The following is a 13,285-nucleotide window of genomic DNA, read 5'->3' as shown; positions in this document are numbered from 1 at the left end:
GAACAACAGACTGTTAACGTCACATATGAACAGTTCTTCAGATAAACTATAACATAAACAACAGAACAGAACAAGTTTACCAAACTGTCCATCTCACTCCAAATCACTAAATCCATTCAATTCTTTATTCTCTGTCACTTCTGAGCAACTCCGCCAACTCTAGTAAAATCTGACTTTTAACCCGTGATTAGCTTTTTTTTGTTATCTTCATTGCAGGTAGAGTCTCCTCCACTTTTCTCCAGTCCCTGACAAGTTTTTCACTCACTCCTGCTTACAGTTTTCGACTGCATATTTCACAACTTGCAGCAGGACAGAGGCTCTTTCTGCAGGAGACATGCGCAGTAGAGTGAAGTGACAGTGGTACAAGACTAGAGCACCCTCTTGCAGCTGTCAGTGTGAAAAAAACAACATTTGAAAAGTTATATTGTAATATATACTGTAGGCTGCACCTAAGTATAAGTTGCAGGACCACACAAACCATGAAAAAAGTGTGACTTATAGTCCAAAAAATACAGTAATTGGTTTATTCTAACTGATATTCAACATGAAGTACAGGAATGGGCTTATAAGGATTTTTTTGAACTGATACACTTTTGTGATCTATGTTAAAATGTTTTTTTTCTCATCACAAACAGACCTGGAGTTGTGTGTTTTTTTTTTTTCATTCACACCTTTAACACAGAAATCTTGCATATTTAGTTCTTCTCTCAAACAGAAAACACTCTATTCTACCGTGTGATGTCATGGGAAGTGCTCCACTGTGTTTTTAAACTCCACACACCTTCATCAGAACCACTTGGATTTCCCAATTTCCACTGAATTAAATGCAAAAAGTAGATGTTAACTTGAAAACTACCACCTCCTGACATCACAAGGTGGTACAGAACATTTTGAGCTTTAGAGATGTAGACAGACTAATAATAAAGAGTTATTCAAACATCTGTAAATGAAACAAAACACAACGCCAGGTCTGTTTTGGATGATGTACAACATTCTAACATGATTTAAAGCACACAAGAGTCAATATCATTCATTTCATAAGATAGGACCTTTAAAATCCACAGTGAGGTCCAAAAAAATTTCCACATTTTTTTTGTAATAATAATATTATATAGGACCTTAAAACTGATTTATTGGAAGCAATTCTTTTAGGTTCCAGTCCTTTTGTAATTTATTCCTGTTTCAAGGTTCAGAATGTTGAAATGTACCAGTTTCTGTGCAAACACTTTGTTGGTACAGGAGGAGATCGCAATAATCTGATCGAGCTCCTTGAGATCTTCTGTTGTCACGCCACGTCAATAAATAACAACAATGACATTTTCCCACAATGCAATCTGCAGAACATCTCCTGTTAGCATTGGAAACCCAGATCTATCCATAGATACTGACAGCACGCATCTACACACTCATACGGTCAACTGGATTATCAAAGAGGAGGAGCAGAGTTGAGGGTCAGAGGAGCAGAGGAAAGGGTCAGAGGAGGAGAGGTGAGGGTCAGAGGAGGAGAGGAGAGAGTCTGAGGAATAGAGGAGGGTCAGAGGAGCAGAGGAGAGTGTCAGATCGATTAGAGGAGGGTCAGAGGAGATGGTCAGAGGAGCAGAGGAGAGGGTCAGAGGAGAAGAGGAGAGAGTCTGAGGAATAGAGGAGGGTCAGAGGAGCAGAGGAGAGTGTCAGATCGAGGAGAGGAGGGTCAGAGGAGATGGTCAGAGGAGCAGAGGAGAGGGTCAGATCGAGGAGAGGAGGGTCAGAGGAGATGGCCAGAGGAGGAGAGGAGAGGGTCAGAGGAGATGGTCAGAGGAGATGGTCAGAGGAGCAGAGGAGAGGGTTAGAGGAGGAGAGGGTCAGAGGAGAAGAGGGTTAGAGGAGGAGAGGAGAGGGTCAGATCGAGGAGAGGGTCAGAGGAGCAAAGGAGAGAATCTGAGGAGTAGAGGGGGGTCAGAGGAGTAGAGGAGGGTCAGAGGGTCAGAAGAGCAGAGAAGAGGGTCAGAGGAGCAAAGAAGATGGTCAGATCGAAGAGAGGTTCAGAGGAGTAGAAGAGAGGGTCAGAGGAGCAGAGTATAAACAAAAGGACTTGTGGTTGGCAGTGACGACGTAAATTTATTGCCCGGTATAAATCACTGGTGCGGAGCAGTAAACAGCAGCACTTCAGACTGCAGAGGAGAGAGGGAGAGGAGGAAGAGGAGGAGAGGAGGAGAGGAGAGATAATGGGATGGATAGAAGAAAGACAGAGGAGAGGAGGAGATAATGGGTGAGAGGGGAAATGATGGAAGGAGAAAGGAAACTGGAGAGAGGAAAGGAAGGAGGGTTAGAGGAAAGAGAGAGAGAGAGAGAGAGAGAGGGAGAAAGAGGGTGAAAGACGAAAGAGAGGAGAGGAAGGGGAGATAAATGGGAAGACTGAAGAGGAAAAAGAGGAATGAGAGTTAAGAAAAGAGAATGGAGGTGGGGGGAGTTGAAATAGAGGAAGAGAGAGAAATAAAGCATCAACATGGAAAGGAGGACAATATAGACAGAGAGAGGAAGGAGGAGTGGGAGAGAGGAGACAGTTGAGAGAAAAAGTGAGAGAGAGAGAGTAAAGATAGAGGAGAAACAGGGAAAGAGAGAGAGGGAAGGAGAGAGTGATGAAGAGGAGGTGTGAAGGAGAGGGTTGCTATAGAAACAGGAGTCCGTTATCAGTTCGTCATAAAACATGTCCAGAACATGGACCAGACGAGAGGAGGAGACTGAGCTGCACAAGATATCGATAATGAACGCAAACACAATATTTACATTATATTTACAACGCTAGTAAATGAAACTAATACTACTGCATCTGAGTAAAAAACTACTACTACTGCATCTGAGTAAAAAACTACTACTACTGCATCTGAGTAAGACACTACTACTACTGCATCTGAGTAAAAACTACTACTACTGCATCTGAGTAAGACACTACTACTACTGCATCTGAGTAAAAAACTACTACTACTGACTACTACTACTGCATCTGCACTGTAAAACTACTACTACTGCATCTGACTACTACTGCATCTGAGTAAAAAACTACTACTGTCTGAGTAGACTACTACTACTGCATCTGAGTAAGAGTGTACTCACTGCATCTGAGTAAGACACTACTACTACTGCATCTAAGTAAGAGACTACTACTACTGCATCTGAGTAAAAAACTACTACTACTGCATCTGAGTAAAAAACTACTACTGCATCTGAGTAAAAAACTACTACTACTGCATCTGAGTAAAAAACTACTACTGCATCTGAGTAAAAAACTACTACTACTGCATCTGAGTAAAAAACCACTACTACTGCATCTGAGTAAAAAACTACTACTACTGCATCTGAGTAAAAAACTAATACTACTGCATCTGAGTAAAAAACTACTACTACTGCATCTGAGTAAAAAAAACTACTACTACTGCATCTGAGTAAAAAACTACTACTGCATCTGAGTAAAAAACTACTACTACTGCATCTGAGTAAAAACTACTACTACTGATCTGAGTAAAACACTACTACTACTGCATCTGAGTAAAAAAACTACTACTACTGCATCTGAGTAAAAAACTACTACTACTCTGAGTAAGAACTACTATCTGCATCTGAGTAAAACTACTACTGCATCTGAGTAAAAAACTACTACTACTGCATCTGAGTAAAAAAACTACTACTACTGCATCTGAGTAAAAAACTACTACTACTGCATCTGAGTAAGACACTACTACTACTGCATCTGAGTAAAAAACTACTACTTCTGCATCTGAGTAAAAAACTACTACTACTGCATCTGAGTAAAAAACTAATACTACTGCATCTGAGTAAAAAACTACTACTACTGCATCTGAGTAAAAAACTACTACTACTGCATCTGAGTAAGACACTACTACTACTGCATCTGAGTAAAAAACTACTACTACTGCATCTGAGTAAAAAACTACTACTACTGCATCTGAGTAAGACACTACTACTACTGCATCTGAGTAAAAAACTACTACTTCTGCATCTGAGTAAAAAACTACTACTACTGCATCTGAGTAAGACACTACTATTGCATCTGAGTAAAAAACTACTACTACTGCATCTGAGTAAGACACTACTACTACTGCATCTGAGTAAGAGTGTACTCACTGCATCTGAGTAAGACACTACTACTACTGCATCTAAGTAAGAGACTACTGCTACTGCATCTAAGTAAGACGTTACTACTACTGCATCTGAATAAGAAACTACTACTACTGCATCTGAGTAAGACAGTACTACTACTGCATCTAAGTAAGACGTTACTACTACTGCATCTGAATAAGAAACTACTACTACTGCATCTGAGTAAGACAGTACTACTACTGCATCTAAGTAAGAAAGTACTACTGCATCTGAGTAAGACGTTACTACTACTGCATCTGAATAAGAAACTACTACTACTGCATCTGAGTAAGAGAGTACTACTACTGCATCTGAGTAAGAGAGTACTTCTACTGCATATGAATAACCTCTATTTGGCAGAGAATTACTGTTGTTGTTTTTTTTTTTATGCAAAACAACAACAAAAACTGTTTGCTTAACATTAACTTCATATAATTTTGAAAATGAAATGTTCCACAGTATGACTTATCTTTCTTCATGGAGGCAACTCCATGACATCATCAGGCAAAGTTACTTGTAAGATCTGTGGAGAGGCGACTCTGCTCAGAGTATGAATACATGTTATTTTCAAGGTATTTTTGAGCATTAAAAACCAGGGATGGGACAAGATCTTGAGAGACAAAATTGCCACAAGATCGTGCACACATGAGAAAAATGATCTTGTGAGATTTGTTTTCCAAGTGTTCACATTTGGATTTGACGAAAAAGAGTTTTTATTGGTGAGTTACATCTCTTACAGTTCCAGAAAGCAGTACTAGAATAGAAACACAAATACAAAATCAAATAAATAAAAAAATGTGAGGTCAGAATTGTAAACTGAATTGTGAAATGTATATATTTGAATTGATCTCAACAACAACAAAAGTTACATGGTTCAACTTTAACTTTATGTGTTATAATGATATATTTCAGAAACACTTTAGACTAATCCAGGTTAACACCAAGTGGCTTTAGTCATCTGTGGTTTAAGGGTATTTTTCACTTTCTTCATCTCATTATTTTGGTACACATCTGTCTGTGTCTGATTTGGCTTTTTTGAGTTTTGTATTTTTAATCACGAGGCAGACACACACAAAATGTATCTATGAAATCACTGTATGTTTTGTCTGTTGTAAATCAATTCGATTTATGTCATGTCACTCATAAAGTGTCTTTTGGCTGCGTTCACACTTGTCCTGGTTTTGGTCCTGATGTTGGTTTAGTTCTGTTCTAGACCTGGTTTAGTTCCCGGTTTAGTCCTGAGCAATTATGGTTTAGTCCTGGTTTAATCCTACTCTAGTCTAGTCCTTTTCTATTCCCGGTTTAGTTCTGGTATAGTCATGTTTTGGTGCTGTCCTGGTTTAGTCCTCGTTTAGTCCTGGTTTATTCCTGGTTTAATTCTTGTTTAGTCATGGTTTAATCCTGGTTTAGTCCTGGTTTAGTCCTGGTTTAATCCTGGTTTATTCCTGGTTTAATTCTTGTTTAGTCATGGTTTAATCCTGGTTTAGTCCTGGTTTAGTCCTGGTTTAATCCTGGTTTAGTCCTGGTTTAGTACTGGATTAGTTCTGGTTTAGTCCTGGTTTAGTCCTGGTTTAATCCTTGTTTAGTCCTGGTTTAATCCTGTTTTAGTCCTGGTTTAATCCTGGTTTATTCCTGGTTTAGTCCTGGTTTAATCCTATTCTAGTCTAGTCCTGTTCTTTTCCTGGTTTAGTTCTGGTATAGTCATGTTTTGGTGCTGTCCTAGTCCTCGTTTAGTCCTGGTTTATTCCTGGTTTAATTCTTGTTTAGTCATGGTTTAATCCTGGTTTAGTCCTGGTTTAGTCCTGGTTTAATCCTGGTTTAGTCCTGGTGTAGTATTGGATTAGTTCTGGTTTAGTCCTGGTTTAATCCTTGTTTAGTCCTGGATTAGTTCTGGTTTAGTTCTGCCTTAGTCCTGGTTTAGTACTGGATTAGTCCCAGTTTAATCCTGTTTTAGTCCTGGTTTAGTCTTGGTTTATTCCTGGATCAGTCCTGGTTTAGTCTTGGTTTATTCCTGGTTTAGTCCTGTTTTAGTCCTGGTTTAATCCTGGTTTATTCCTGGTTTATTCCTGGTTTAGTCCTTGTCTTCACGTGGTGTGTGTAAGTGTGAACACATCCTTGATCTGTTTGCAGGTGTGTCCTAAACAGTGAACATTGGTGGAAAAAGTTGTCCCAATATTTATTTTAATAATTAACTTTTTTGGCGGATTTTGGTGCAACAAACTGCAACAGATTTTTCCCATGAATGACCAGAACTCATGATTTCTGTGTTTTTAAATTGTCTGTGTTATGTTTTTATTTTATCCAGGGTTTGGCATGAACACAACCAAAAGACCAAATGTGGGGAGATTGTAATTTTAGCTCGTGACCTCTTCATTTTAACCAGACACCAGACTCATACTTGTGTGGTTCTAGTCGGAGTCAGTGCTAATTCTGATGTAGACTTTGATCCCATTCTAATCCTGGTGTAGTCCTAGTCAAGTCCTGATTTAATCCTGGTTTAATTCTGGTCTAGTCCTGGTTTAGTTTGTGCTTTAGTTCTGGTTTAGTTCCTGGTTTAGTCCTGGTTTAGTTCTGGTCTACTACTGGTCTAGTCCTGGTTTAGTTCCTGGTTTGGTCCCATCCTAGTCCAAGTTTAGTTCAGATTTAGTCCTGGGATGGTTTTTGGTTTAGTCCTGGTCTAGTCCTGGTTTAGTTTCTGGTCTTGTCCTGGTCTAGTTCTGGTTTAGTTCAGGTTTAGTCCTGGTTTAGTTCCTGGTTTGGTCTCATTCTAGTCAAGGTTTATTTCAGGTTTAGTCCCAGTTTAGTCCTTGTTTAGTTCCTGGTTTAATCCTGGTCTAGTCCTGGTTTAGTTTCTGGTCTAGTCCTGTTTAATTCCAGGTTTGGTCCCATCCTAGTCCAGGTTTAGTTCAGATTTAGTCCTGGTTTAGTTCCTGATTTGGTCCTATTGTAGTCCAGGTTTAGTTCAGGTTTAGTCCTGGTTTAGTTCCTGATATAGTTCTTAGTTTAGTCCTGGTCTAGTCCTGGTTCCGTTCCTGGTCTAGTCCTGGTTTAGTTCCTGGTTTAGTCCTGGTCTAGTCCCGGTTTAGTCCTGGTCTAGTCCTAGTTTAGTCCTGGTTTAGTTCTTGGTTTAGTCGTGGTCTAGTCCTGGTTTAGTTATGGTTTAGTTCCTGCTTTTAGTCCTGGTCTAGTCCTGGTCTAGTTCTGGTTTAGTTCCTGGTTTAGTCCTGGTCTAGTTTAGTTCTTGGTTTAGTCCTGGTTTAGTTCCTGGTCTAGTCCTGGTTTAGTCCCAGTTTAGTCCTGGTTTAGTCCTGGTTTAGTCCTGGTCTAGTCCTGGTTTAGTCTTGGTTTAGTTACTGGTTTAGTCCCAGTGTGAATGGTGTTTGTGTAAATGTGAACACAGTCTGTGTGTGTGATCTGGTGCAGTCTGACTTTTAACTGCACTGCCTAAAATGGAAAAGTAAAATACAGGAAATGAATCTTCTTCTTTTGATTCATTTGGATCTTTGTAGATATGTTTAGTCTAGATGAACTTTAAAAAACATATTTAGAGTCAGTGGAGTCAAATAAAACTTACTCCACTTGCAGGTAACTTAGAAATAAGAAAACAACAACTGAAAAAAGTAAATTCAAATCAAAAACAAGATGAATATTCCCAGTTAAAGCTCTGTTATGTAACTTTTCTGGTTGCCTGCTTGTCTCCTAGGAGATAGTATTGCTTTGCCTAAATAGAATGCCCCACACATGGTATTAAACTTGTATTGCATTCCTTCAATTACAGGTATTGTTGCTCAAAAATACTTGGGAAAAACATGTATTCTTACTGTGAATGGGCTCATTTCTCCACAGATCTGACCTGCACCTTGAACTGATAGTGTCAATTTGGTTGTACTTGTGTAGATGGGTAGGTTTAATGCTGCACTGTGGAACATTCTAATCCAGCCAAAGCCATAACGTCGCCATGAAAACAAGCAGGTGTTATACTTAAAGTTCTTGTTGGTGTAAAATCTCCAGTCCTGCCAAGCCCTGTTTAAACGTGTGTAGTTCTTGTGTATGTGCTGATGCTGATGGCGCCCTCTTGTGTCAGCCCGCAGCCTGCGCCTCAGCCCGTGGGAGAGCAAAATCGTGGAGAGACTCATGACGCCGACACTGTCCTTTCTGAAGAAGAGCCGGAGCGCCGCCACGCTGCTCAACAACACCAACGACTGTGAGTGACAAACGAGGGAAAAACTGTAGAATCTGTCCATCCTGTCGATCTGTCTATTTATCTATCTGTCTATCTATCTTTTTAATTTCTCGGTCTGTCTGTCTAATCTGTGTGCTGTTTTTGTGTGTGTACAGCGTGCAGTCCTCTGAGCTGCTCTCATCAGAACAGTGCAGAGAGATGGAGAATGTCCTCAGCCTCAACTCCAGACATCACCCAGAGACCACAGAGACAGAGATACTCCACCCCGGTAAACACTGACTCCTCACTCAGACTACACCGAAAAAGACGGTCCCCTCACTCAGACTACACCGAAAAAGACTGGTCCCCTCACTCAGACTACACTGAAAAAGACTGTCCCCTCACTCAGACTACACTGACAAAGACTGTCCCCTCACTCAGACTACACCGAAAAAGACGGTCCCCTCACTCAGACTACACCGAAAAAGACTGTCCCCTCACTCATACTACACTGACAAAGACTGTCCCCTCACTCAGACTACACCGAAAAAGACTGTCCCTCACTCAGACTACACCGAAAAAGACTGTCCCCTCACTCAGACTACACTGAAAAAGACTGTCCCCTCACTCAGACTACACCGAAAAAGACTGTCCCCTCACTCAGACTACACTGACAAAGACTGTCCCCTCACTCAGACTACACCGAAAAAGACGGTCCCCTCACTCAGACTACACCGAAAAAGACGGTCCCCTCACTCAGACTACACCGAAAAAGACTGTCCCCTCACTCAGACTACACTGACAAAGACTGTCCCCTCACTCAGACTACACCGAAAAAGACTGTCCCCTCACTCAGACTACACCGAAAAACACTGTCCCCTCATGCAGACTACAGCGAGACAAGTCCACTCCGATAAAAACTGTCCCCTCACTCACACTACACTGATAAAGACTGTTCCCTCACTCAGACTACACTGACAAAGACTGTTCCCTCACTCAGACTACACTGAGACAAGTCCACACCGATAAAGACTGTCCCCTCACTCAGACTACACTGATAAAGACTGTCCCCTCACTCAGACTACACTGATAAAAACTGTCCCCTCACTCATACTACATCAATAAAAACTGTCCCCTCACTCATACTACACTGAGACAAGTCCACACCGATAAAGACTGTCCCCTCACTCAGACTACACTGATAAAGACTGTCCCCTCACTCAGACTACACTGAGACAAGTCCACCTTGGTAAACACTTTCCCCTCACTCAGACAACACAGTACACAGAGACAAGTCCAGTCAGGTAAAGACTCTGGTAAATGTTCAGTGTGTTTAAACAGTGCCTCTAGTTCAGGTCGATGATTGGAAATCAGTAAAAAATTGAATGACATATATACTGTATGTAGCACCAGGAAAGTACATGCATGTGTGTGTATCCACTCTGTTCACCTGAAGCCTGTTGCATGTGAACAAGAACTGACCAAACTGAAGACCAAATCTAGTGCCTCTGGAGCTGCTTCACAGAGCGCAGTAACATGTGAGATCTCCCTGAGTGGTTTTAAAGTATGACATCATATGACATGAAACATACCAAAGAACAGCCGGTAACATACTGACTGTGTCTCACTCATCGTCCATTATTATACACACCTAACACTAACATTACTCACACATTTTTGCCTCTTACATTTCACAAAGTTAAATATATCCTGGGTTCTGTTTTGGTGTGCTCCAGGCTCAGTCGGGGAACTCCCTCTGCTAACTTTAACCCAAAGAAACAGATTATTTTACTTTAAGTGTCGGTTTAAGTATTAAAAATAGTTTTGACAGATCTGTTACACGCCTCCAGTTAAAATAGTTCTGTTTTATGTTTCAGGTGGAAAAGAAGAAAAAAGAAAAGAAGGATAAAGAGCGAGAGAACGAGAAAGAGAAGAATGCTCTGTCTAAAGAAAGAACACAGAAGAAGAGACAGACGCCATCACCCACGGCAACAATCAATCAGAGGAGTCGACCAGACGGCAGGTACAGAGCAGGGATCGTGGGAAATGTAGTTGAGTCTAACAAAAAGTATATTATAGCATTTTTGAATCGAAACCTTTGATTTCATAGACCTCATAGACCACTCCTGGACACTGAACTTAACTATGTTTAAAACAGACTAATATTAAAAGTATAGATAATAATATTGTCAACATCCATTCATCCATTTTCTTCCGCTTATCTGGGGTCGGGTCGTGGGGGCAGCAGTCTGAGAAGGGTCTCCCAGACTTCCCTCTCCACACACACTTCCTCCAGCTCTTCCGGGGGATCCCGAGGCGTGCCCAGGCCAGCTGAGAGACATAGTCCCTCCAGCGTGTCCTGGGTCTTTCCCAAGGCCTCCTCCCGGTGGGACGTGCCCGGAACACCTCCCACAGATGCCCAAGCCACCTCAACCGGCTCCTCTCAACGTGGAGGAGCAGCGGCTCTACTCTGAGCTCCTCCCATGTGACTGAGCTCCTCACCCTATCTCTAAGGGAGCGCCCAACCACCCTGCGAAAGAAACTCATTTCGAGCGCTTGATTCCGCGATATCGTCCTTTCAGTCATTACCCAGAGCTCATGACCAGAGGTGAGGGGAGGAACGTAGATTGACTGGTAAATCAAGAGCTTCTCCTTTTGGCTGAGCTCCTCTTCACCACAATGGCCCAATACCGCGACCGCATCACTGCAGAAGCTGCACTGATCCTCCTGTCCATCTCACGCTCCATCCATTGTCAACATTAACTCTACATAACTGACCTGAGAAAAAGCGAAGTATAGATGTAATGTTATTGCTTTGATTGGAACGATCCACACAGTATGGCATTAAACATATCTATCTTAAGGTAAGGTTAGGTACACTTTATTGTCCCCTTAGGGAAATTTGTCCTCTGCATTTGACCCATCCTTCAGTGTCTGTGGGGCATCTTCTCTGGAGCAGAGAGCACCACACTGCAGATCTTGAGTTAGTCTTTGTCAGGTCTGCTTTAGCTGGAGGATTATGCATTATAACATTATAACATGCACTGTATTTCAATTTTTATTCTTACTATTTTCTTTCTTTTTAATACTATGAACCAGATATTATGTGTTCATAATAAAGATTGAATTGAATTTTGGGTTGATGGGGGGAACCAGAGAGAGAAAACCCACCCAGACACAGGAAAAATATGTAAGTGCCACACAGAAATACCCTTGAGTCAAACCCACAACCTTCTTGCTATGAGGCGTGAGTGCAGCCTGTTTTTATCTTGCTTTTATTCTGGTACAAGTGGACCTTTCACCAGAACAGGTCCATAGGGCACCTCTTTCCCAAAACAGTATCAGGCCAAAATCAACAAAGTGCACGCTCCTTTTAGAGCAGTCTTAAGTGGAGGCCCAGAATAAAACACTTCATGGGGCTCATGTAAAATTCACTCTTAATGCCATACTGTGAAACATTCCAGACAAAGCAATAACACTAAAAAAGGAGTTGGCAGACACTTTACCAGAAAAGTTTAAAAAGTGCATCTTCAGCTCATCTTTTTATTTTCGTAAAGGTTTAGCCGACTAAAAACATATTCTGGGGCTCTGTCATTGACACTTGACTCATTCAGATCTTACGGTCTCATCTCTCTTGTGTCTTTTTTCATTTTATTTTTATTTTATTTTAAACTTTGCATATTTAAGTGTAATTTCCTCTTCTCTCTTCCAGCGCCTCTAAACCTAAAAAACGCCCTCCGTCTCCTGCTCCTCCTAAGTCCCGCCCCCTCTCGCCTCTCGTCCAATCATCTTCCTCCTCTAAGACCGGCCCGGGTAAGAAGACCCCGCCCTCCTCTGGGACCAAAACCAGACCCAAACGATCCCAGACCCCAGCCCGAGTCCAGACCACGGTCTCTGCGGTCGCCGTGGAGACAGAGGTGGAGGCGAAACCACGGCAACAGAGTCCCGTCACCGAGGAGACGAAGGGTGAGTGTTACCATGGGAACTGCATCAGGTTATGACCAAGAAATGATTCTATATTCTGCTTTTTTATTATGTTATAATGTAATAGGCGGGTAGACAACAACACTTTGAAAAAATTGTAAATGTTGTTATGCAAAATTAGAATATAGAGTCAAATGTTTATAATAAAAGATGCTGAAAAAGAAATGAATAAAACTAAAATATAAACTTCCAAACAACAGCACACAGTGTAACGTTACCCACAAAAGTACAGAATTACTTTTGTCATATTAGTTTGATACATTTCTAGACCTCTTCAAACCTATCTCCATGGAGAATGTTTTTAACTTCTTATTTCCATGGAATCATGGAGGTGACATGCCACCTTCAGAAAGTTACATATTGTCTTTAAAATGCACTGTAAACTCTAATAAGTAAATGTTACTTGAAAAAAATCTAGAAAACTGATTGCCTTGAAAAATCTGACTAAAATGGAGTTGAGCTTAAAAGTAATTCCTCGGTGTAGTGTACAGAAAGTTTCTCTTTTATCTAACCAGGCACAGCAAGTGAAGTGAACTTTAGTTTTCATTCATAGAACTCATGTTGTGAAACTGTGCCAACAAATCAATCAGTTCCTCAAATCTGAAATATGTAGTAACCTTTACTTTAAGAGTAAGTTCATCTTACTTGGTAAAACCATGGAAACCGATTGCCTTGAAATGAGCAAGTAAATGTTACTTCTGTGCACAAGTTAGTGTACAAACAGGTTCTATTCTACAATAATGACATTTAGATCTGCATCAAGTACAAGGATTTGAATATTTATTAGTCTCTGAAAAAAATGTAGCAAAACTTTTGTTCAGTTTAAGTTCAAAACACATCGTAACATGTTTAACAATAAAATAATAAAGCTTGGTCATTCCATGTCAGCTCAACCAAGGCCTTCGCACTGACGTGTCAAAAATGCTGGAAGAAAAACAAGAGTACCTGTGTTACCCAGGAGATACTCTGTAAATTGTTGCTGTGATGCTCCTCACTGACGTT

At 41.0% G+C, this 13,285-nt stretch overlaps 1 protein-coding gene across 3 annotated transcripts in view; it reads left to right on the top strand.

The window, feature by feature from the left end:
* The window catches only part of map7d1b (MAP7 domain containing 1b), an 80,430-nt gene that overhangs the window by 53,673 nt on the left and 13,472 nt on the right, over positions 1-13,285 (top strand). For all 3 annotated transcript variants that reach the window (XM_055157160.1, XM_055157159.1, XM_055157158.1), the window contains 4 exons: positions 8,222-8,341; positions 8,476-8,588; positions 10,177-10,322; positions 12,012-12,265. In XM_055157160.1, coding sequence (XP_055013135.1) covers positions 8,222-8,341; positions 8,476-8,588; positions 10,177-10,322; positions 12,012-12,265 — 633 coding nt within the window. The remainder of the gene's footprint in view (positions 1-8,221; positions 8,342-8,475; positions 8,589-10,176; positions 10,323-12,011; positions 12,266-13,285) is intronic.

The sequence above is a fragment of the Boleophthalmus pectinirostris genome, unplaced genomic scaffold, assembly GCF_026225935.1.
Source record: "Boleophthalmus pectinirostris isolate CB_2022bp ecotype Guang Dong unplaced genomic scaffold, ASM2622593v1 HiC_scaffold_21, whole genome shotgun sequence".
NCBI lineage: Eukaryota > Metazoa > Chordata > Actinopteri > Gobiiformes > Gobiidae > Boleophthalmus > Boleophthalmus pectinirostris.
Note: the sequence above shows the minus strand (reverse complement) of the source record. Positions and strands in the feature narration are given on the sequence as shown.